General features: G+C 61.0%; 2 protein-coding genes across 2 annotated transcripts; one reads left to right on the plus strand and one right to left on the minus strand.

The window, feature by feature from the left end:
* Nucleotides 1-2,762: 2,762 nt before the first annotated feature.
* Nucleotides 2,763-13,734, plus strand: LOC135994951 (tyrosine-protein phosphatase non-receptor type substrate 1-like). The gene is made up of 8 exons (XM_065645892.1): nucleotides 2,763-3,025; nucleotides 9,007-9,357; nucleotides 9,581-9,895; nucleotides 10,023-10,367; nucleotides 10,634-10,735; nucleotides 11,160-11,181; nucleotides 11,598-11,637; nucleotides 12,298-13,734. Exons 1-8 carry the CDS (start codon nucleotides 2,944-2,946, stop codon nucleotides 12,550-12,552), a joined length of 1,512 nt encoding a protein of 503 aa, XP_065501964.1. The 5' UTR covers nucleotides 2,763-2,943; the 3' UTR covers nucleotides 12,553-13,734.
* Nucleotides 13,735-14,780: 1,046 nt separating this feature from the next.
* On the minus strand, nucleotides 14,781-16,297 carry PDYN (prodynorphin). Its single transcript, XM_065645847.1, has 2 exons — nucleotides 16,131-16,297; nucleotides 14,781-15,890 (listed from the first exon to the last, which is right to left on the minus strand). Exons 1-2 carry the CDS (start codon nucleotides 16,257-16,259, stop codon nucleotides 15,327-15,329), a joined length of 693 nt encoding a protein of 230 aa, XP_065501919.1. The 5' UTR covers nucleotides 16,260-16,297; the 3' UTR covers nucleotides 14,781-15,326.
* Nucleotides 16,298-22,823: the final 6,526 nt, after the last annotated feature.

The following is a 22,823-nucleotide window of genomic DNA, read 5'->3' on the forward strand; positions in this document are numbered from 1 at the left end:
GCTGCCACATGGCTCCGGGGGGCTGGGGAGACCCAGGCTCCGAAATCCATCCTAGGAGAGCAGCAGTTTGGAGCTGAAGGATGAGGATGCTGCAGGAGCACAGCCCGGCTGCCCGCAGGGAGTCTGGCAGCGCTGCCCGCCCTGCCAACCGGCGCAGCAGCCTCCTGCTCGCCGTGGGTGTTCAGTGCAGAAAGAGCCTACTAATGGTGGTGTTTTGCCTCCTGAAATGCTGCGCTCGCTCTCTGTCTCGGGCAAGTGAAGGAGCAGAGTGCTCCTCTCCCTCGGGTTCATTGCCAGCCCATGGGGCAGGGGCTGCTCTCCTGGGGGGGATCCTCCAAACCCCGCCGTGTTCCAGCAAGCCCCTGCAATGCAAGTGGCAGGGCCGTGGGCAGGGGGAGGCAGCTGAACCTGCCCATATGCTTCCTAATGGGGAGCAATAGCAGCTCTTCCCGGGAAGCTCACGCTGCACCATCTGCTCTGCCGCCGTTACCTTCTCTTGCAAGAGCTTTTTTAAGCTCTTAACTTTCCTTCCCAAGCGCTCTGTGGCGGCTGCTTGCGTACGGGCTGTCTCCACTTTTGTAATCGCCTCAAAACAGGTTGTCTGAACCTTCAATGCTGAGCAGGAGAACAGCCCAGACAGGCTGAAGTCAGCCAGGCCTCCAGGAACTGTGATTCCATTTAGAAATAACCAGGAGAGAGGCTGCGAACGGCTGCAGCGTGTCCCACCAGCACCTCCCCTGTGCTGGGTGCCCGCTTGCCCTGAGGGTGCCTGTGCCCAGGCTTGGTTGGGATGCTCTGCCTGTGGCAGTGTAGCCGCAAGTTTTCCACAAACCCCTGCTCATCCCGTGTCCCATCCCTGTGCAAAGTGATTTATTTCCTGCCATGCTGCATGTGCAAAAGGCCAAACCTGATGGCTCCTCTGGGTCTCTGCCGCTTGCTCATGCTCTTGCCAGCTGTGCGAAGGGGAAGTAAAAACAACGGCTGCACTGGGCTCCCCAGGAGCCACGAATTATTTTACAGTAGGAGCGGCACTGGCCACAAGACTGGAGTGCGGTCTCCAGCTGCCCTGGGGGGAGTCCCGGAGGGAGCTGCAGTGCAGATGCCTGGGGAGGCCAGTCCCAGCAGCAGGCAGAGCTAAATTAAGGCTGGATGTGTAGCTGGGGCCGAGGGGGAGGCTGGTGGGGATGGGAACGGGTGCGGGATGATGCCGTGTGCAGATTGATGGTGCCAAGTCACTTCAGATATCTTTGCTGTTTGTTTGTGTGAAGCTCTAAATAAAGCCGACAGCCCTGGCGGCTGCCTGGGGAGGGAGGGGGAAGCTGATCCCCGGTACGGCACCCAGCGCTGCCCTCGGGATCTGGTTTGGTCAGGGAGAGCAGGTGGGTGTGATCTGGGATGCTGGGGATGCTGTGGTGTGTGTGGGTGCTGCTGGGGCTGGGAGCCCCTGGTGTGTAGAACATCTGCCCTGTCCTTGGGCAGGTGGAGGGGAAAGTGGGGGGGTTTGGGACCTGTGTCATGCCTGGCTGAAGGTGACTGTGACCACCCAGGACACAGGGGAACAAGCTGGTTCCTGGCCTTGCTGAGCTGCTCACGGGTGGTGGGAAAAGCTGCAGCAGGCACAGCCAGTGGAGGATGTGTCCTTGTGCTCCCCCCCGCCCCGCCCTGAAGAGGGACTTTGTGGCAGGGAGAAACAGGGTGTTGCAGGGACATGCATCCCAGGGATGCTCATGGCCAGACACCCTCGTTCTCCTCTGTGCCCTCCTGCACCCCATCTCCCATCATAGCCTCATCCTCATGCTCTTGCCTCTCCCTGTGCCTCTGTCCTGAGGGGATGTCATAGGGATGCTCCCATCCTACTGAGGACATGTCATGGGGGCACCCCCATCCTGCTGAGGGGACACTCTGGGGATGCCCCGGTGTCTCCAGGACCCCTTGCAGAGAGGGCTGCAGGTCTCTCCTTTCCCACCCCCCTCCAGCTGTCTGTGCTGCACCAGAGCCCCCTCCCTGCTCAGACCCCATGGGCTGAGCTGGCCTGTCCACGTGGCACCTCCAAAATGCTGCTTGTCCCTCTGCCACAGGCTGTCCCAGCTCAGCCGCTGGTCCCACGGGGTCTCTTGGGTGGCACAAAACACCCCGCATGTTCAGGACCCCCAAAGTTGTGTTCCCCAGGACCCCCATTCCAGCACAGGGATGCTGGACTGCATGTTGCGGCTGTGCAGGACACCTGTGGCGAGTGGGGGACACCCCTGTCACCCTCCCCACAGCCCTGGGGCCACTGAACCATCCTTCCTCTGCCCCAGCTGCTTCCTCCACCGGCCCTGGGTGCTTCCTGCTCCCCGCGGGGAACCGGGCACCGCTCTGACCGCCGGGGCTCCTCGCAGCCATGCCCGGGGTTCCCGGGGTGTCCCCCCCGCCAGCCCACCTTAAGGCAGCAGCGCCCCGGGCCGACCTTAGAACTTTGCTGGGCTGCCTTCGCCCCCGGCGCCGGCCTTGAACCGGAGTCGCGGGGGGGGGGTCTCGGAGCCGGGCCCGGCCCCATCCCGCCACGGTGCCAAGGCAACGGCGGCGGGAGGCGGCGCGGCGGCGGGGGCGGCTCCGCTCTGCTCCGCCGCACCGGGGCATGCGCCCGCCCGGGGCCCCGCCGCGGCGGAGCCCGAGCCCGGGGCCCGGCCAGTGCGGTGCCCGCGGGGGGCGGCGGGGCCGCGCGTGGGGCCGTGCTCGCCGCCCGCAGCCGGGGGGGTGGGGGGAGAGGCGGGAGCCCAGCCCTCCTTCCTCATTTTGGGGCTGAGAAGAGCGATTTCCTTCTCCAGCTGCGATTTTGCTTGCCTTTTTTTTTTTTTAACACACGCAAAAAAATATTAAAAAAAAAAAAAAAAATCAAGCTCGCAGCCGGAGCCGCGCTCTGAGGCCACTCTAATCTCTGCTTCCCAGAAAGAGCCGACGATGGAGCCGCTTCCCCGCGGCCCCGGCCGTGCCGGCTGGCCGCTGCCCTGCCTGGCGCTGCTCGCCCTGCTCGGCTGCCCAGGTAAGCCATTGCCCCCCCGCCACGCCGCTGCTCTCTTGTGTTTTGGCTTTTTTTGTTGTTGTTTTTTTCCTTCCCTTTCCTCTCCATGCCCGTCTCTCCTCTCTGCTGCCCCTCCGCCGCACACCTCCCGAACGCGACATGATGCCGTCTCGCTGCGCACGGTTGGTTTGACCTTTCCGTGCGATGACCTAGAGCGATGGCAACGGGGCCCTCGCTCGGCTGCTCCTCTCAAAGCAAAACTTCCAGGCAGACATTCCCCTTTCCAGCGAGACGAGGGATTCAGGCAGGGACGTGAAGAGGCATGTTGTTTCCACCCATTTGCTAGCACCCCCTGCCAGCTATGCGAGAGGCAAATCTCTGCAAGCAGCCAAAATTCCCACTCGGAGGCTGCTCGGAGATGGGAACGACGGCAGAGCGGGCAAGGGGGGCGCCGGGCAAGGCTGCTGCCTCCTCTGCCAGGAACTTGTTTTTCTTGCTCCCCCCTTGCTTTCCCCATGACCGTGTGCAGTTCTTGCTGCTCAACGCAACTGTTGAGCACAAAGCGGTGGGATTGCACCATCCTCCCAGGCACCTTGCACCGGGCATCCAGCCCTGCTGTTGACACTGGCCCTGGGTCACTCCGGGCTCCTGCTGCCACCCCCCACTGTCCCAGCCCTCCCCAGGACTTGTGGCTCCAGCAGTCCCTCCAAAAAGCTGTGGCCGCAGCAGGAGAAGGTGACGGGAGCTGCTCCCCAGCTGTTTCCCTTCCCTTGCTGGCTGTGGGAGGCTTCTCGCCCCACCAGGAACAGAGCCCTGTGGTGGCTGCTGCTTTCAAGGATGTTTCCTTTCTAGGATGTTTCATTTTGGTGCTCTTCATCTTGGGTGATATTGCTGAGGAATCGCTCTCCTTCCTGCAAACGCTGTCTGCACTGCTGGGGAGGGACGGGGCTTTTTGTGCAAACCTCCCATGGCAATAGCCACGCACCCTCAGGAGCTTCTTGCTGCTGAGCTTTTTGCCTGATCTGCCCAAATTTCACACCTTCCAGCCAGATCCCACTGCAAACAGCCCAGCCCAGGCTCCCATGCAGGTGAAACACCACCCTGCATGGAGGAAAACCACTCTCTTCCAGGCCCAGCAGAAATATTTACTGTCAAAGCTTTACTTGGGCAGAGAGTTGAGTGCAAACTTGAGCAGAAAGCAAATGCTTTCGGCACAACACTCCTTGCTGTGAGTTGCTTGATCACAACTGAGAAGTGTTGGCCCCAAGCTGAAAACTCCCGGTTGCTGAAAGCCAAGAAGGCTTTGGCGGCAAGTACAGCTCTCAGTGAACTGCCGCGATTTCCTGCCATGAAAGAATGGCTCTGGAGTTTGATCAAACATGACCTTGGAGTAAGAACTCTGGTTTTCCAAGCCAGCTCTAGGAAAAGAACCAACCGGGGGCAGAAAGCGCTGGGTTGCAAAGTGGTTTTGCATCCCTGATTTCAGGTGCAAGCATGCAGTTGTTTGGTTTTTTTCTCATATGGTGGAGACCCTGTGGTGAACCCCGCCTGTGCCACGGCTCAGACTAAGCCTGGACTCCAGACGAGCTGGTTCAGGCGGCTGCTCCGACAGCACTTCTGCAGAAGCAAAGGGGAAAGGGAAGGTCCGGCCAGAGACCTTCCCGTAGGGTGGAGAGGAGCCAGATGCTGCGAAGCCAAATTGCAAAGCCCCGTTGCAAAATCTGCATCGTGCACATCCCTTCCAGGCAGGCTTTTCTTGACGGAGGGTTTCAGCTGAGCTTACAGGAGCCTCCTCTAAAGAGGAAATCTGTTTTGTTGTGGGGCTCTGGCTTTCAAGCTGAATTTCTGCTAATGCTGGAGGAGGGAAGCTCGCAAATGGTGGCTACGTGTGATCCAAGGCCTCCTCTGATGTCATGTGTGTAAAATGTGGCCTTTGCTGTCACCGTCCCCAAGCTGCTCGACGGCTATCCCTGAGTCTCTCTTCTTGTCTTCCCCCTAACTGCAGATTCCAGGCCCTTTTTATAGGCAGCACCTGTTATTTTCCCCCATGGACAGCCCTGCTGCAGGTGAAATTCCAGCAGGATTATTTTGAGGTTTCTCTTGCCTGTCGGCCCGTCCCTCCAGCGAGCGGCCGCAGGGCTCGAGATGCCGGTGACCAGCTGCTCTGGAGCAGCCAGCCCTCCCCTCGCCGTCCCGGAGCTCCTTACCCGGCTCCTTCGGAAGAAAAATCTATTTTTACCAGGAAGCATCCAGGCAGCCTCTCCTGAATTAAACTGCAGCCTCTCGCAATCTGTTCAGTATCAAATACTTCAAAAGGTGGAATACAGAAAAAAAATGTGTCACCGAGATGGAAAACTTGCACTGTGGTGGGAGAGCTGGGATTATTTTGCTCTTAAATTAAATTGAATAACAGGAGGGAGGCTTTGCCAGGCTGGGCACAGCACGATGCCTGTGCTGGTGCTTCTGTTCTGGGCTGGAAATGCTCTGGGGCTGCGTTCCAAGGGTGTCCCTACCTACGTGGAAGCTGTCAGGTGATGATTTTCAGGCCTCTAAAACCCTTTGCTAATTCTGGAATGTAGGATAGAGCAGATTATAGGGTCAGGGCACCTGAACTCCCCTTGATCTCAGTGGTGAAAGGATCGTGCTCTGACTGTACATGGTTTGAAATCAAAGTCTAAGAAAACAGCATCATCGGGTGGCACCGTGACTGTGCCGGGGGGGCAGCAGGTCTGCACGGAACTGGTGCTTGTGGTGAGAAATCGTGGTGTGTCTCGTGTGTTTGCAGCATGAAGGTCTCAGCATCCCGCTCCTGGTGCACAAACACGTGAGTGTGCAGGGCTTGCCCACGCTCCTGGAAAACCTTGTCTGGGAGGGGGCTTGGATGGGGGTCCTGGCACCACTGCTTCTTGGGTTCAGCACCCAAAAGGGGGAAGGAGGAGAAACATCATCTGCTGGGTGCAGGGAGAAGCTGCCTTCGGGGGAAGGGAGGAAAGGAGCTTCAGTGGAAACTTTGCATTTTCTAACTTGCATATTCTGGGGTTTTCTCTCAACTTCCTCTCTGTGTTTTCCCATCACAGGGGGGCAGGGACATCGCTCTGCATGCTGCTGCTGGAGTTTGAGGGTGTTTGAGCCTGTGGGGGGTCAGGGTGGTCCTGCCAGGGGGTCGTTGGGTGCAGGGTGGGCAGGTGAAGCAGTTGGGAGGTCTGAATAGGACTCAGGGTGTTAACGGGGCATGTTTTGGTTGAGGCTCAGGTATAACACATCTGCAGACTTGGAATGTGGGCATCTGGAGAGCGCCGGCCAAGCAGAGCGGTATATGGAAGTCTCTAAAGTAGCATGGCAGCTCACAACAGAACACACGGAAAAATACCCAAAAGCCACGTTTTAGTCCTGAGAGGCCACCTAAAGCCACATGGTGTTTTCTGCGATGACCAAGAGCTGCCAGTGAAGCCTCCTGGCAAGCGGTCCCGGCAGCAGCATGAAGCCCTTTGCTGCCAGCACTGCTCTGGGAGCAAAAGCCCTGCAAATCCCTCGGCGTGAGGAGTGGGCACAGTGCTCAAATGCCACTGCCCAGTGAGGAGGTGATGCGGGCTCGGCGGTGCGACATGCACGCAGCCCATCTGCAAAGCCAGGCTCTCAGAGGCAGCCCTGCTACCTGCACAGATCAATCCCGTGACCCCAGGAAGGCAGGAGCCTTATGCCACGGCCGCGGTGAGCTGCAGCCCAGCCGTGCTTGGTTTAACCACCCAGTGCTTTTGCAGATGCAGCTCTGAGACCCCCATCGCTGAAACCAAGAAATGCACTTTGGGGTTGGGCGATGCCAGTGCCACTCACCCCGATACTGCTCTGGTGTTGGGGTTGACTCCAGGACCCCAAAGCAGGTGCTCCCCTGGCTCTGTCCCCTGCGGCACAGCTCGTGCCTTGCAGAGAGATGGGCAGATGGAGAGAGGGAGGATGAGGAGGAGGCATTGGGCTGTGTGAGGCGGTGCTGGGCCCTCTGAGCAGGGCAGCTCTCCCTGGCACAGGGGACCCTCGAGGGGACATGGGGGAGCAAGGTGACAGCCCCGCAGGAATTGCTTTTACACAGGATTGCTTCGTTTGCTGATCTGGGCAGAGGGAGCAATTAGCAACATGGCTGCTGTGGGTGCGTGAAGGGGCCGGGGGTCTGGGGGTGATGGTCCCTGTGCCCAGAGCAGCCTGGTCCATGTGTCACATCCCTGGTCGGGGGCTTGGGGAGAGGCAAACAGTGCTTCTGTGTTTTCAAACTTCCTCTGTGTGTTTCTCAACCACTTCTTGCGAAAGGTCTGGGGGCAGCGGGCGATGGAGAAGCTCAGGAGATGCCACAGCAGTGGAGCTGTGGGCGCATCACCCTGCGGCACCGCTGAGCTCTGCGCATGGGGGCACCAACCCCCGCTCCAGGCAGGGCCTCTGCTCCCCCCGATTCGGGTGCCACCCCAGAAACACGGGCTCTCCTCGCAGGAGCCCAGACTGCTAGGAAGTGACCGAGGCTCAGCCTGTACGACCCGCTTGGACGTGACACAAACCAAGTTCCTGTTCCTCAGTGCTTGTCTTCTGGGACAAACTTGTCTTGGTGTCAAGTGCTGCTGCCACAAAGCCTTGTCGTGGCTTCCAAGGGACATGCCAAGGGCTGAAGGTTTCGGGTGCGAGCAGCAGCTGTGCTGGGGATGCAGCGGGCAAAAAGCCTTTAACTTGAATCTGGAGGAACTGAGCTCTTGGTAACTCTGGCCATTGCGCAAACGGTGAGAACGTCTGTGGATCCATCAAATACTGCTGGAAGTCCAAGGGGATTAACAGCTGCCAAATATCCTCTGTGGGAGCCAGATGTGGCCGGGAGGGCTCAGAGCAGCTCGTCCTGCAGTGGGTCCCCCCGGGAGTGTCCAGCCAAGGACTTTGTCCCATCCTGGGGACAGCTGTGGTGCGGGGGCTGTGGGATACCAAGGGCAGCCTTTGCAGGAGCCCATGCCCTGGGGTTTTCTGCTGTGAGATTTGGGGTGCGGCTGCAACCGTCCGGCCATCCGTGCTGGTCCATACACTCCCTGTGCGGCTGCAGCAGGAGTTACCTGCTCAAACACCACGGTCCCTGTGTGACCGTGACACCGATTTGTGCGCCACTTGCCAGCTCCGGAATTGCGGCAGGTGACTTAGGTGGTTCTCCCCAAAGTGTTCCTTTAAGCAATGACCTGTATTGAAATCCCATTCAGTTCAGTTGCAATAACTGTATTGACGTGACAAATACTGCCATGATGAACCTCTCGAGGAGCCGCGGAGGCTGCAGGTGGCCGTCTCTGCTGCTCCGGCTGGTTTTGGGGAGTAGCAGCATTGCCAGTTCCTGCAGGGCTCCTGGGTGCGCTGGCACCCATGGGTGCCGGAGCGCTGGGGATAGCGGCGCGAGGTGCAGCGAGGTGCAGCACAGCCACTGGATTAGGGAGCCTGGTCATGGAGATGCTGTGTAGGGGACGGCTCTCCTCTGTCGGTGACAAGCAGGAATGGCGTCTGCCTAACCGGCACCGGCGTCGGCTCATGCCTGTGCTCTGCTGGCATGAATCGGGGCTGGGATTCAGTGCAGAAACGGGAGAGATTCAATGTAGAAAATGTGGTATCAATGAAGGGAGCTTGTTTTTTGGAGCACTTTCTATTTTGTGCCCCTGTTTTCTCCTGACTGACAAACCAAGTGGCCGTGGGAGGCAGCACGGCGTGCAGGCAGCACAGCCAGCTGGGCTCTGCTCCGTTTTTCAGCTGTGCAGAGCACGATGTGCTCCATCTAGTAAAGCTCCAGCCGGCTCTCAGGCCAAGACATGCAGACAGAGCTCTGTGCCTGCTGCTGGAACCGTAGCTGCTCCCCGGTGCTGGCACAGCCCTGTCGCCCATGGTTCCCGCTCCCCGTCTGCCCGGAGCCGTGTCCTCAGCCTGTCCCGTGGCCGGGAGGGCAGCGGGGAGCTGGGTGTGCGCTGTGGGGTGACACTCGGTCTGTTTTCTCCCAGGTGCGGATGCCCAGACAGCTCCAGGCTTCCAGCTGCGACAGCCCCAGGACAAGGTGTCGGTGACAGCTGGGGGGACGCTCACCCTGACCTGCACCACGTCTAGAGATGGTCCTGCTGGCCCCGTGAAGTGGCTGAAGGGCTGGGGCAGCGGGAACGTGACTGTTTATGAGCAGACGGGCTCCCTCCCCCGTGTGACGAGGGCAGTGAATGGGTCCAACACAGACTGGACCATCCACATCAGGGATATTCAGCCTGAGGACTCGGGCACCTATTACTGCGCAAAGTTCAGCAAATCGCTGCATGGTGATGAGATGTTCCAGCGTGGAGGTGGCACAGAGGTGTCCGTGCAGGGTGAGTGAGGCTCCCAGGGGATCCAGCCCTGCTGGGCGTAGCCCCCTGGCCCATCCCAGCCCGGGGGACTCTGCTTGGGGTGAGCAAGGGAGGGGCTCTGGGGCCACTTCCAAGAGAGGGTCCCCTGGGCACATCTGTGTCCCCATGGGAACCCCTCTCCCTGCAGCCCCGGGGCCGGGGGGTGGCAGATCCCGCTCTGACGGCCCCACGCTTCTCCCCGCAGCCAAACCCAGCACCCCGGTTGTGTCCGGGCCTGGCCGCAGAGCGGGGCCGAGGCAATCGCTGCCTTTCACCTGCACGTCCGGAGGGTTCTTCCCTGAAGACATCAGCGTGAAATGGCTCAAGGACAAGGCCCCGATCGCGGCTCAGCCGCCCCAGATCACCCCTGGGCGGATGAAATCTTCCTTCGACATGTCCAGCACCGTGACGGTGACGCTGCAGGAGAGCGACATCCGCTCGCAGCTCGTCTGCGAGGTGCAGCACCCCACGCTGAAGTACCCGTTGGATGGGACCTACCCGCTCCGCAGAGCCCTGCGAGGTGAGGGCTGGGGGCAGCGGCGCTCAGGGTGTCCAGTCCCGGGGGGCCGGGTGTCCCGGGGGGATGGGGCACCCCACGGGCAGCAGAGCACAGGGACCCTGTTAGCTGGTGCTGCTTCTCTTCCCAGTGTCCCCCAGAGTCCAGGTGGTCCTTGACCCGTCAAGCCCCGTTAACTTGAACCAGACCGTGAACTTCACCTGCCACGTAAAGGGGTTTTACCCAAGAGATGTGACCGTCACCTGGCTGGAGAACGGGACGGAGCTGAAGGTGGAGAACGTTTCCCGGGCGGTGGAGACCCCCCAGGGCTTGTTCGAGCTGAGGAGCCTGGTGGAGGTCCAGGCGACGGAGGAGAAGAACGGGTCCACGTTCACCTGCCGCGTGGTGCACGATGCCCAGGACCCCGTCACCAGGACGGCCACCCTGCGGATTGTCCCCCCGGCCCAGGAGGGACCGGAGGACTTACCCCAGCAAGGTAACGCCGTGTGACGGCTGCTGGGGTGCAGCCCCTGCAAGGGAGGCTTTAGGATGTCACCCTCTCAGAAAGCTCAAAGTCCCACCAGAATCTGGTTCAAGGACACAAAATCTCCATATTGAGGGGCTGGGGGTTTGATGCTGGCGTGTACCAAGCTCTTGTCCTCAGTACTTCAAGTGTCACCAAGCCAACCCCAGCTGTCAGGATTCAGGGTCTCGGTACCAGAGTTTTCAGGCCCTTGGTGACCTTTTTTATTCATGTTTCAGGCTATTTGCCCGTCGTCTATAGCGTGGTGGGGGTGATCTGCACCATGCTGGCACTGCTGGTGGCTGCAATTCTGTACCTCATCCGGGCAAAGCAAAGCAACGGTAAGGAAACCAAGAGCTCCCAACCCCCCTTCTCCGGCTTTCTCGGGCATCTCTGCTTGGACACGGTTCACAGTTGTGCTGCTGCAGCTCCTGCTGAAAGGGGAGGACAGAGCAGAGCTGACCGGGTCGTTTGCAGGCTGCAGAGAAACCTCTGCCTGCTGCTGCCACGTGCCAATGCCTGGCAGGAGCAGAGTTGAATGTGCTCTTTATTCCTCATACCTAAAACACCTGACACCCCCCTGCAGCTCCTGCCCTCTGCCAGGAACAGAAGTGCAGTAAATGGAGTGAAACTCCAGCAAACTGCAGCCACTTGCCTCTGGGAAAAGATGCGTATCTGCCCTCAGCAGACTCTGTGTGGGGGCTTGCGTGCCTGCTGAAACGGTTCCTCAAATATTTATTCGCTAAACTCTTTCTCTTCCGGCAGGTAAAAGCTCGCCGTCTGCCAGGTAAGTGCTGATTTCCTCCCGTCACTGTGTGACCTGTGGGAACTCTGCGCTGGGCACCTCCAGGCTGCAAATGGGATCCCTTGGGAAGGGGATGGAGCTGGATCCCCAAAAGCTTGTGAAGGGGAAGGCAGGAGCATGGGCTCTGCCCGTCTTCCCGCTTGTGGTTCTGCCTCCGCGTTGATATCGCACCCGAACGTTTGGCTTTTGGTGAGGCTGAAGCTGTGGGTGGGAGCCAGGTCTGCAGCCTGCAGGGATGTGGCTGGCGCAGCATGTGAGCAGATGCTCCCTTGCTGAGGACTCATCCTGCTCAGGGCTCCTGCAAGGACCTTGTTTTGCTTCTGAACCCCCCGGATGCTCCATCACTAGGGAAGGGGCAACAGGGCGCTCGATCTGACATGGTTTGTTCTGCCTTTCAGGTTGCATGAGCCGGAGAAGAGCAGCGAGGCCACTACCCAGGTGTGTTGCTCAGCCCTGGGCGCCAGGGAGGGAGAGGAAGAGGGTGGTTCCTGCAGGAAACATCTCGGTTTCTCCTGTGGAGGGTGATGGTTTCCCTGTGAAACATCTTGGTGCCTCCAGTGGAGGGTGGTGGTTCCCCTGTGAAACATCTCAGTGTCTCCACACTGTGGCTGGAGAGGGAGAAGCCGCCCCAGGAATGAGGTGTAGCCACTTCCCACCATCTTTTCTGCCTTCACCCTCTCTCCTCCTCCTCCTCCTCCTCTCGGGAGCGCTGGGCTGGTGCTGCCTGCAGACCCAGCTGTGCCATAGCCAGCCAGGCTCTTTGCGGAGTTATTTTTGCATTCGGTGACGCAGTTAGGAGTCAAGTCGTGATCAGCAGCAATCTGTCTGTCCCACTCAGCCTCTACCGGCTCCCCCGTGGGCAGTGCTGGGCAGGCTGGTCCCTGCCCGTCCCTCCCAGGATGGGGTGACAGGGTGGTTGCAGCGGTGGCTCTTGCATAGTGATGGTAGCTCTGAAGCCCGTGACAGCGGTGGACTAGATGATCTCCAGAGGTCCCTTCAACCCCAACCATCCCGTGATTCAGTGGGGCTTTGGGTTGGTGCACATGGTTGGGGGCTCCTTGCTCATCCTGGAGGACAAACTCTTGGTGTCTCGCACAGGAATCCGACCCCAACAACCTGACGTACGCGGACCTGAACTTCGAGAGGGAGAGGAAGACCATCCGGCGGATGGTGGAGCTGAGCCAGCAGTCAGAGTACGCCAGCATCCAGACCAGCCCGGCGCCTGCCAACGATGACAACCTCACCTACGCCGATCTGGACATGGTGCACCTCAGCAAGGCGCCCAAGCGGCCGGCCCCGCGGCCCGAGGAGCCCAGTTCTGAATACGCCAGTGTCCAGATCCCCAGGAAATGAGCAGGGGCTGCCAGGACCCCCGTCCCCCTGTGGGGAGCCGCCCCGCTCCTCCCTGGGAGGATTTCCTTGGAAGCGCTGAGGGTGATGTGAAGATGCGCTGCGGTACGCACGGTTTGGGGTGGAAACGCAGCCTGTGGGGATCAGCTCCCATCCAGAGACCTGATTTTTGGAGGCAGTTTGGTCCCAAGGGTGATGGCTCCATCCCTTCGGGATCCCCCACAGCCACGGGGGTTAAACCAGCAGCTCCTCGGGAAGCTCCAGCTGGGTGAGGGGATAGGGACAGTGTCTCCACACCAGCTCTGGTGGGGATGGCGCTGCCTGTCCAGGCTCCCACAGCCACCTTGACCCCGCAGGGACCTGCAGGGGTCCCCACACTGCCTTCCGGGGCTCTGTGCCGCCGGCGCCTGGAAAACAAACTCTGGCTTTAAAGCAAGGACGCGAGTGTCCGCCTCTCTCTTCCCAAGTGTCCCTTCTGCGGGACCTCGGTCTCGCTCCAAGGCCAATGAGGCTGGGCAGCCGGTGAGCTGAGCCCCCCACTGCGGACTGACCCCACTCCTGCCGCCCAGGGAAGGCTCTGTGTCCCCAGCACCGAGCATCCTCCTCTTCATCTTCCTCTGCACAGCCTTGCCCCGCACCGGGACCCACCAGCGCTGCCCCAGGCTTGTACAATGTGTGGGGGTGCCCCTGCCAGCCTGGCCCCCCCAGGAGCTCCCTGCAGGTACCGTGTAACATGTTTTGACTGTTTGACATGTAACTGTTAATTTTTAGAGCTCAAACCCGATGTTTTGTGTTGTGCGTGGGTGTGCTGCTGTGTACTTAACACTAGAATAAGATGTGCAAAATTTAAGACCAAGGCCTCAGTAAAGATCCCTAAACCCTGCAGAGTTTAAAAGAGACTTACACCCCCCCCAGCTCTGCCGTGGGGGCCAGGCAGGCTCCTGCCAGCCCACCCATGGGGGCAAGTGTCTTCCATGTGCCCCCTCCCTGGGCCACCACATGGGGCCACCACCCTGCGCTGGTTCCTGCAGCACTGGGTGGCCTTGCAGCGGGGGGCATGCGTGGGGCTGCCCCCCTGGCTGCTGGTGGGGAGCTGGGGGGGGCCGGTGATGCTTTGAGAATGATGTGGCTGCTTGTACAGACTTTTTTTTTTTTTTTCTTTTTGCTTGCAAGATATTTTTATAATAAAAGTGAAAAGTCCTGTGCTGCTCCCGCACGTCGGAGTGTCCCTGTGCTCAGGATGGTCACCTCGTCCCCTGCGCTGGGGGGTGCGTGTGGCATGGGGGTCAGCGTGTTGGGAGTGGGGCTCATCTGCACAGCCCTGCAGGGTGCTGCATGGGGAGGGAGGAAGAGGAGGGTGATGGCAGCAGGTTGAGGCTGGGATGGGGACTATGGCAATGGTCCCCTGGGGCTGAAGACAGACCTGCTGCATCTTTGGGTGCCGCTTCCATGGGAGATGAGCTAGAGTTGGGGTGCACAAGCTGGGGTGCTGGCGGCAGCCCCTGCCAGGGGTGAGCTGAGTGTGCCAGTGCTCTGCAGTGACCTTCCCCCTGTCCTCCTGGAGCTGGTGGCTTGGCTGTGTCTGTCACCTAGACTATGTCTGTCACACAGTGTCCTGCCGGGGCCAGGAGCTGTGGCGTAAGGCTTCCCGCGGTGACAAACCACATGGAGGCTCCGAAGGACAAGTTCAAAAGGGAATTCACTGCCTGGGCTGGGCTTTCTCAGCACTGAGCTGCTGCCGGCAGGGACATGGTGCCCTCGAAGTGCCAGCGGGAAGGGGACAGCTTGGCCACTGCCCTGGGCACGGCTGTCCCTTCCCAGCCAGGGCAGCTGCTGTGGTTCCCAGGGGAGCGTCCCCTGGGTGCTGCAGGGAGAGTGGGTCCCCAGCCAGCACCCCACTTGCACCCCATGTGCGCTGAGCATTCTTGCTGGGCTGGGGGGGCCCTGTCGCCCCCAGGACGCGGCTCCAGGGGCAGCAGCAATGGGGTGCGGGGGCTCCCACACCCCTGTGATACCCAGGGCAGGTACCCCAACCCTCGGCACCCAAAGCCCCCCAACACCCCCCACGCCCCAGCTGGAGTGCATGGACTCTCATGCTGAGAGCTTGATCCACCCCAGAGCATGGACAAAGCCGATGCTCAGCATGTGGCACGGCTTCGGCTTCATTGGCATCTGCCTTTTATTGACTGCGGGGGGAGCGGGGGCCAGGTGGGGGTCTGATCCTGCCTTGGGGGTTGTTCTCAGGAGGGGGAGCCTGGGCGGACCAGTGGGTGCAGAGACAGAGGGGACGCAGCGAGCGAGAGGGCAGTCGGGGTGTGCTCAGCCGGTTGCTGGTGATGGTGTCCCGGTGACAGTGCTGCAGTGCCGGCTCTGTCCCGCCGCCTTTCCTGCGGCCGTGCCGGCTGTTAGGCTGTCACCCAGCCTGGGGGACCTCATCCTGCCCCGGCTCGTCCCTCCCGGTGCTCAGCAGCTGTTGCCCCGTAGCTCAGCTGTGATGGTTTCCAGTCCCAGCTGTGCTTCTGCGGCCACAGGAGGGTGGAAGATGCGCAACCCCTCTGCAATTTGCCCTGGGGACCCCAGGGGCTGGACCTGCAGCCGGAGGGGTGGCACTGTCCCCTTGATGCACAGGGTCCCTAAGGGCCGGGCAGGTGAACCAGAGAGGGACAGCTGGGGACAGGGACCCATGGTCTGCTGGGGGGACAAGGCAGGCGTGACACCAGGCTGGGCAGGGGATGGGGCTGAGGGTGACAGAGATGCCACCTCTCCCACGCACGGCTCTATAGGTCCGAGACCTCCCCTGAGTAGGCGCTGGGCTCCTCGTCTGAGCGTGTGGTCACCTTGAACTGCCGCCGCAGGAAACCCCCATAGCGCTTCTGATTGTCCCACTTGAGCTTGGGCCGGATCCGGCGCATGAAGCCACCATAACGCTTGTGCAGCTCCGCCAGCTCCTGCCCCGTGGCCCCGGCACCCGTGGGCTCCTCGTCCCCATCGCCCACTGGCCCCAGCCCCGGGTAGTCCTGGGGGGCCGCCCGCTCCCCCAGTTTGCGGCCAAAGCCCCCGAATTTCTTGCTGAGGCCACCCTTGCTGTGGGCGTTCTCGCGCAGAAGGGCAAGCAGCTTCCCCTTGGCCAGCTTCTTCATGAAGCCCCCGTAGCGTTTGGCCGGTGGCTCCGCGGGACCCTGCTCCGGCTCCAGCTCTGCCTCGTCCTCCTCCACCTCCCCAGGGGACACGTCTGTCCCTTCGGCCAGGGCCACCAGCGGGGCCAGGAGCGCCAGCGCCTTCCTGCACGTCTCCCACTCGGGGCCAGGTGGCAAGGAGCCCTGGCATTCCTGCAGGCACATCTGCAAGACAGCAGCCGCAGGGCACCCGCTGGCATCACCCTCTGCCTTCCCCCCCTACCTGCCCGGGGGGCACCCCCTCCCCAAGCCTGGGGGTCTGCACCCACCATGCTGCCAAGCTCAGCGAGGAGCCAAATCTTGGACATTCCCAGCACCCCGGGGTGCCCACGACCACGACCCACCCGTGCACCATCACCCCCGCTGTCCCCTCGCTGTGACCTCCGGCGTGGGGCCGGCACTCACCAGGGGCTGGACGCTGCTCTCGGTGCCGTGGGTCCGGGCGGCGCAGAGGGAGCACTGGGTGAGGCAGTCAGCAGATGCCACTGAGGCCAGGGAGAGACAGAGCAGCAGCTCCAGCAGTCGCCGCGCCATGTCACCCGCAGCCGCTGCCTGGGGAGGGAGAGATGGCATAGAGCCAGTCACCTTCCCTGTGCCAGCCTCAGGGACCCTGTCACCGCCTTGCTGGCACCTTTGGCACGGGGCACCTACCACTGCTCCTGGGGATGTGCACCGGGACCTGTGGCCACAACTCGCCTCTGGGAGCTGCTCCCGGGTCCCAGGATGGGGAGAGAAGGGGATGGGAGTGCCACGGGATGTGATCTCTTACCCCAGCTGCAGCCAGGTCCTTGGCACAAGCCCTGAGACGCGGCCAGGCCGCCAGGGCCACCAAGGTCCCCAGGGCTGGGACCACCATTCCATCTCTATCCCATCCTCATCCCCGTCCTCATCCCCATCCCTATCCCCATCAATCTCATCCTCATCCATCTCCTCCATCACCCCTTCTGTACCTATGGAAAGAAAAGCCCCTTTTGTTTTCTTTAGCATTGAGTTTCTGTGCACTATTGCGATGGCTGCATTTGCCTGGTGCAGAGGGGATGATTCACCAGCTCTTCCCCTTGGCCTTGGGGAAGAGAAGCACTGCGATTGGAGCCACCGGCAGAAAGGGGACAGGGAGACGCCGTCACCCAGCACAGACTCACCTCGGGTTCTGCATCCCACGCGTTTCCTTCCCTCCCACCTGCCACTTCTGCTGGGCTGCTGCAGCAGGAGGGAGGGGGAAAAAGCCGGATTTGGGGTGCAAGCCCACCTGCACGCCATGCTCGCCATCCTGCAGCCGGCCAGGAGCTGTGCCGGAGCCTCCCGAGTGCTGAACACGCTGTGCAAGGGCCGGCAGGGCAACTGTGCCAGCGGCAGCGCCCGCGGCTGCTCCAGAACCCCTGGGCCAGGCTGCAGGGGCCAGTGGTGGTCCCAGCTACGGTGCCACAGGACTGCAGTGCCACTGGGACCACGGTGGCCTCAGGAGCAAGAGCCAAGGCCAAAGGGGAGCAAGCACCTGCCTGCCTCCTTGGTTGTTTTTATCTGGGGTGGAAAGGCATGACCCAGAGGGATCTGTTACACATTAATGACGCATATCAGAGACTATTGTATTCTCCAGCAGTATCTGCTAATGTACTGTAATTGGTACTGATGAAGAAATGTTAATGCCATGGTATTAATTCATGCCAGATTAAAATTTAATTTGAATTATCTGCACCGTTGTGTGTCAAGCCGTCTGCATTCCTGGGCTGTGCTGCACACAGGCTCTGTGCAGCCACGAGCACACCGCCCCGGCTCGCCCTGGCAGGGTGGGCATGGGGGGACCTCGGCCAGCCCTCCCTGCTGTGACAGGTGACGGTCCCTTCTCACCTCACTGCCACCGAGACGGCACCGATGAGCCAGGACTCGCCAGCCACACAGGTAGGTGCCAGCTGCAGCACCGAGGGGAACGAAGCTCCCAAGAACAACCTTTTTCCTTTTTCCACCCTCCCTTTTCCCACCCATTTCTCCCGCCAGCAGCGCCGTGTGCAGCTGCAGCCAAAGAATCGGGGGCTTGGTGGCACCCAGGGGAGCTGCAGCTCTCTGGAGCACAGCGCAGACACGGACACGCCAGGACACCCCACTGCAAATGTACCTTGTCCAGGCGGTGTCACCGCTGTCCCCCAGCGCTCTGCCTGCTCCTGCTGCAGGACTGGCAAAACTGGGGCAGGAAAAGGGGAGAAAAACAAAGGGCTTTGGATAAAACAAGAAGCAGCAGCACAGAAAGGGGGGAGGAAGAAAAGTGGAGTGAGAGCCCGATGCCGTGTTACCTGGAGGAGCTCGTGGCTCCAGAGCCATCGCTCCTGCAGAATCACCTCGATGGGACCCTGGCAGTGTGTGACAACGCCAGCACTGGCTGCCACGGCCACCAGCAGCGTGTCCTACCTGTGCCGAGGTCCCGTTGTCCCCTGCCCTGTTTCCACTCGAGTTTTCGGTGCCCAGGCTTTGCTTGTGCATGGCAAAGCCCCAAGCAGGTTACAGAGGGGGGAACGGGGACGGTGTGTGCCAGGCGGCACAGAGACCGAGCCCTTGTTACAATTAACCTGTGATTATTTCTCATGAGGGAGGTGAGCAGATGTGAGCACATCTCTCCTCCCACTCTGGGCTAACCCAGGCAGGTCAGGACCCTGCAGCGATTTCTGGTGGAGAAGAAGAATCACCTTCTGGCCATTCCTTTCCTTGCCTTTAAAAATCACCTGGAAACATGTTCAGGACAATGCTTCTCGAAAACCTCAGTGACTTTTGGAACCGAATTGCAGCAAAACCCAGTACTGTGGCCACTGCCATTGCTCGAGCCAAGCGTGGGGAAACAGAAAACTCCCCCCCAACCTTTCCTCCCGCTCCCTTTGCCCTCCAAGCCCCAGGTGTCCCCACCACAAGGGTGACAGACATGGCATCAGTGTCAAAATGAACCCCAGCAAAGCTCTCGGTGGTGGCTCACTGGCTACGAAACCACTTGAGGGTTGAGAGGAGCCCCTCAAAATAATGCAACAAGCCCAACCGTGAGCTGCTCTCGGGGTGTTTTTAACCAGAGTCACTCTTTGGTGAGCAGGAGCGATGCCCCGGCTGCGCCCGCACGATGGCAGCGGGATGGTGACCCCAGCAGCCCTACCTGCCACTGCTCCCCGTCCCGCCGAGCACCCGCGTCGCCAAGTCAGGATGGGTGCTGGGTGTCCCTCCGCGGGTGTCACGCTGAGCTGGTCATCGGTGGCAGTGGCAAGGCCACGCTGGCTGGTGGCCCTGCAGTGGTGCCTGGGGTGCCCGCTGGACTTGGCACCCCCTGGCTCCCATCCCGCTTTTATGGCCACGGAGCCTCCTCCCGCGGCAGTGGAGCCAATCGGGGCGAGGGAGGCTGCGAATGATCAGCCCCGCAGCATCCTCGCAGCATCCTCGCCACCTCCCCAGCCGTCTCTCCCGCCGTGCCGGAGCCCCCGCAGCCCTCGGTCAGCCCCGGGGACCGGGGTGCATTTCCCACCGCTGCACCACCACCGGCTGTGTCCCTCGGAGACCCCGTCGGGCCAGCCTTGGTCCTCGGCCTCGAAATGCGCATCCCAAATACAGGATGGGGATGGGGTCTGTCTCCCTGCAGCTGTGTGCTGCAGGAGTTTGGCTGTTGGGCGTGTGAATGCCTGCTGGGCACCAAATTCAAATCCTGGCCAAGAAGGAGGGGGGTGTGAATCCCGGACCCCCACAGCCTGGGGAGCAGGCTGGGGAGATGCATGGACCTTGTGGTGATGCTGGGGGGGAGTGAGCCCGTACAAAACCTCTGGGAAGGGTGAGAGGTTCTTCACACCCCAGGGAAGGATCATGTCCCCCCAGCCCACCCAGCCCAGCTGCAGTTGGGCAGCGAAGCCCCCCCAGGGAAACTCTGCACCGACAGGGCTCAGCCCTGCTGTGCTTCCCCCTGCGCTGTCGCCCCTCCTCCTGGGGACAAACCCAAAGAGATGAGCCAAAGGGGCAGGGGGAGCAGGGTGGGGGGGACACAGACACCCCCCCATCCCTTCCTCACTCAGCCCTGACTCCTTTTCGTACATTTCTAAGCCCAGCTTGGGGGTGAAATAGGCCATACCAGGGCACCCCCTGAGCTCATCTACCACCGTCCCCCTGCACTGTGACCTGCCGTGGGGCAGGGGGGGCTGAGACACAGACCTGGGGGCCAGACCAGCCCATCCCGTCCCCCACATCCCCCCAGCAGTGCAGCCCATCCTCTTGCCTTGAAGCCGGAGCTATTTTTATCAGAGCTCAAGAGGGATGTTTCCCAGCAACCTGCCTTTCTCCCCGCTCCAACACCAGCTGCCGGACCCGCTGCCCCCCCCTCAGCCCTCCCGGCGCTGGTGAGGGACACGGGGGCCACCAGCGCGGCCGGGACCTTCCACCGAGCACCAGCAGCCTGCGCCAGCTGCCCCTGCTCCCCTGTCCCCAAGGCTGCTGGCCACCTCCACTAGCACCCACGTTTGGGGTGCCACCAGGCTCTGCTCCCCAGAAAGCATGTGAGACCTCCTGGTTTTTGCTTGAAGGTGGATTTTAGTTCATCTGGGCTGAGGCTGAGCCAGCACGGAGGAACATGAGGTGGGGACAAGGCAAGGGCAGAGCATCCTGCATCTCCCCAGGGCTGACAGAGGAGACATCCCCTGTGGGACCCATCCCAGGAGGTGGCAGTGCTGTGGCGAGGGGGGACAGAGCTCAGGTCCCCATGGGGGCACAGGTAGAGGGCAGCCAGGGCAGCCCCTTGCTGGGCTGTGCATGCACAGAACAAATCTGAGAAGAACAAAAAGCAGCTGCAAAGCACCACAGGCACCCTTGGCCAGGGCTGCGGGCATTCCCGGGCAGGTTTAACCCTCACTGCCGGGACTCATCATCTTGAGGGGACTGCAGATACGGCAGGGAGGAGCATTTCTCACACCAAACCCTTTATTGCTATCAAATAGCCCTCCCAGACCCATGAAGTCCATCCCTGAAGCCCGGTCTCCTGGGTTCAACCTGCTGTTAACGCAAATGGCTCTGTCAGGGAGTCACATCTGCGGGCAGGAGCAACAGCATCACCCCAAAGGCCAGTGCGACTGTGGAGGGGACCAGCACGGCCCCGGCTGCCCCCAGCTGCCCCCCTGCAAGGAGAGCTGCCTGCAGAGCCTCCCGCAGCCCCACGGCCCGGGGTGCAGCCACCTTCCCACACAGGGTAATTGCACTGGGGGGAGACGAGCTGCTGGAAACGGAGCAAACCCCATGAGCAGACAGAAAAAACATTTGTAATCAGGTTCCTTCCTCAGGGCTGATCCCCTTTGCTCTGAGGGGGAGGTCGAGTTACTCCCATACCTGCAGCAAAGTCACTGTCTAATTTTCTACATGTGCCACTGATGAACTGAACCAGGACAGAGGGTCCTCTCTGGGGCCAGCCATGGGACGGGCAGGTGCGGGGGGTGACAGGGTCCCCCTGGGAAAGAAGCTGGGAGCGAGCCCACCCACCAGCAAGTTTAATTAATACTCATCTGTCGCTTCCTAATGGGAAACTGTCTGTGAGTCACACTGACATTTCCCTGGGACAATGGTAATTAAGCACCTGGGTAAGAGAAATGTGCAGTAATAGAAAAGTTAAGTTTTCTTAAGTACATGAGTGAAAAGCGGCTTTGGCGAGGAGGGGGATGAGCTCCTGCGAAAGCAAGTGGGAGTTGATGGCACTTAACGTCACCCGTGGCAGCAGCAGCCACACGGCTCTGACCCAACACCCCCAGACCAGACCCGGTACCTCGAGAGCACCCAGCTCCCCATCCCTGCATGGGGTAGATCATCCCTGGGTGGGAGGATGAGCTCTGCCCCTCGCCTGGGCTGTCCCCAGGCAGCGGGACGGTGACCCAGCACTGCCGGCGGGAGCATCGCAGGGGACAGCAGCGGTTCCTCCAGCACCGTCAGCTTCATCCTATTCAGTGCCAGGGCTTTTCCAGAAACTCCTAAAACATTCCCTCTCCCCCCTGGCCCTAAAACGATGCCACGAGTGGGGGGTAGGTGGCCTTTTTGCAGGCACAGAGCAGCCTGCGGATGGGGCCATGGGGCGAGGGATGTGCCAGACACATTTTGGGGGTCATGAGAGGCCCCAACAGCTCTGTGGGGAGAACCGCAGGGGGCTAAACCCAGGGGTCTGCTCCCATGGGAGCCAGGCAGCCTCTGACTGAGCGCAACGGCACTGGAGCCAACCTCCGGCGGCTGCACCGCTGCGGTGTGGGGCAGGTACCAGGCGGGCAGCGCGGGGCAGGGACAGGTCACCGCTGCGGGGGATGTGGCAGCTGGCAGAACGGCGATGCGGGACTGGGAGCCCATACAGGCCCTGCGTGCGTCACGCCACGGCGGCTCGAGGTCACCGTGAGCACACGATGACCCCCCTGCGTGGGCAGGCGGCACAAGTGGCCACTCGATGCCGGTACAAAAAGCGGAGCCCACACGAACACAGCGAGTCACGCCGCTGCCATCGTCCCCGCCACCGGCACACACTGCGCTGGGCTGCCGAGCGGCACCGGGAGCGTGAGGCTGTGGCATGGCCCCCCCAGCCAGGAGGTGAAGTGGCTCCATTTAAGAGCAATTTGAGTTTAAAGCACTAGCAGGAGCTGCAGCCTTGGCCGTGCCACCACAGGAGCATCACCCGCCCCACACACCAAGCCCTGGGTGCTGGTGGCTTTGAGGGTCTCCGTCCCTGCCAGTGGGGAGCAGGCGTGACACAGCCCGGAGCTGCTGTGAGCTGTGTGATGGTGACGGCACATGTCTCAGAAGTGAGTCAAGAAAGCAGTAATTTCTTGAGCTCCTCTGTAAATCGGCTCTGCAGATGCTCTCCTTGGCCATTGGCAGATGTCACCTTTGCCGGGGACAGGAATATGGAGGGAGAAGCAGCTGGAAAAAACCCTGTTATGGGGTTTGGTTGCCTGTGGGGAGTGGCACGGCAGCGTGTAAGGCCCCGAACCCCGGGACCCACTGGCTGCCACCCCCGGCAGCACTGGACCCAGCAGCCCAGTGCCAGGATTTGACCCCCTGCACCACCCAGGGTGAGAGGATGCTCGTGAAGTCCCTGGCCGGAGGGTGAAGAGCAGTTTGAGG

This window comes from Caloenas nicobarica, chromosome 15 (genome assembly GCF_036013445.1).
Source record: "Caloenas nicobarica isolate bCalNic1 chromosome 15, bCalNic1.hap1, whole genome shotgun sequence".
Lineage (NCBI taxonomy): Eukaryota > Metazoa > Chordata > Aves > Columbiformes > Columbidae > Caloenas > Caloenas nicobarica.

What these genes read in the sequence shown, in the direction of transcription:
- LOC135994951 (XM_065645892.1), top strand. Translation starts at nt 2,944, where the DNA reads ATGGAGCCGCTTCCCCGCGGCCCCGGCCGTGCCGGCTGGCCGCTGCCC. An exon ending in GCTCCGCAGAGCCCTGCGAG is followed by an intron (nt 9,896 to 10,022) that starts GTGAGGGCTGGG and finishes TTCTCTTCCCAG; the next exon opens with TGTCCCCCAGAGTCCAGGTG. An exon ending in CCGGGCAAAGCAAAGCAACG is followed by an intron (nt 10,736 to 11,159) that starts GTAAGGAAACCA and finishes CTCTTCCGGCAG; the next exon opens with GTAAAAGCTCGCCGTCTGCC.
- PDYN (XM_065645847.1), bottom strand. Translation starts at nt 16,259, where the DNA reads ATGGCGCGGCGACTGCTGGAGCTGCTGCTCTGTCTCTCCCTGGCCTCA. An exon ending in AGAGCAGCGTCCAGCCCCTG is followed by an intron (nt 15,891 to 16,130) that starts GTGAGTGCCGGC and finishes GCTGTCTTGCAG; the next exon opens with ATGTGCCTGCAGGAATGCCA.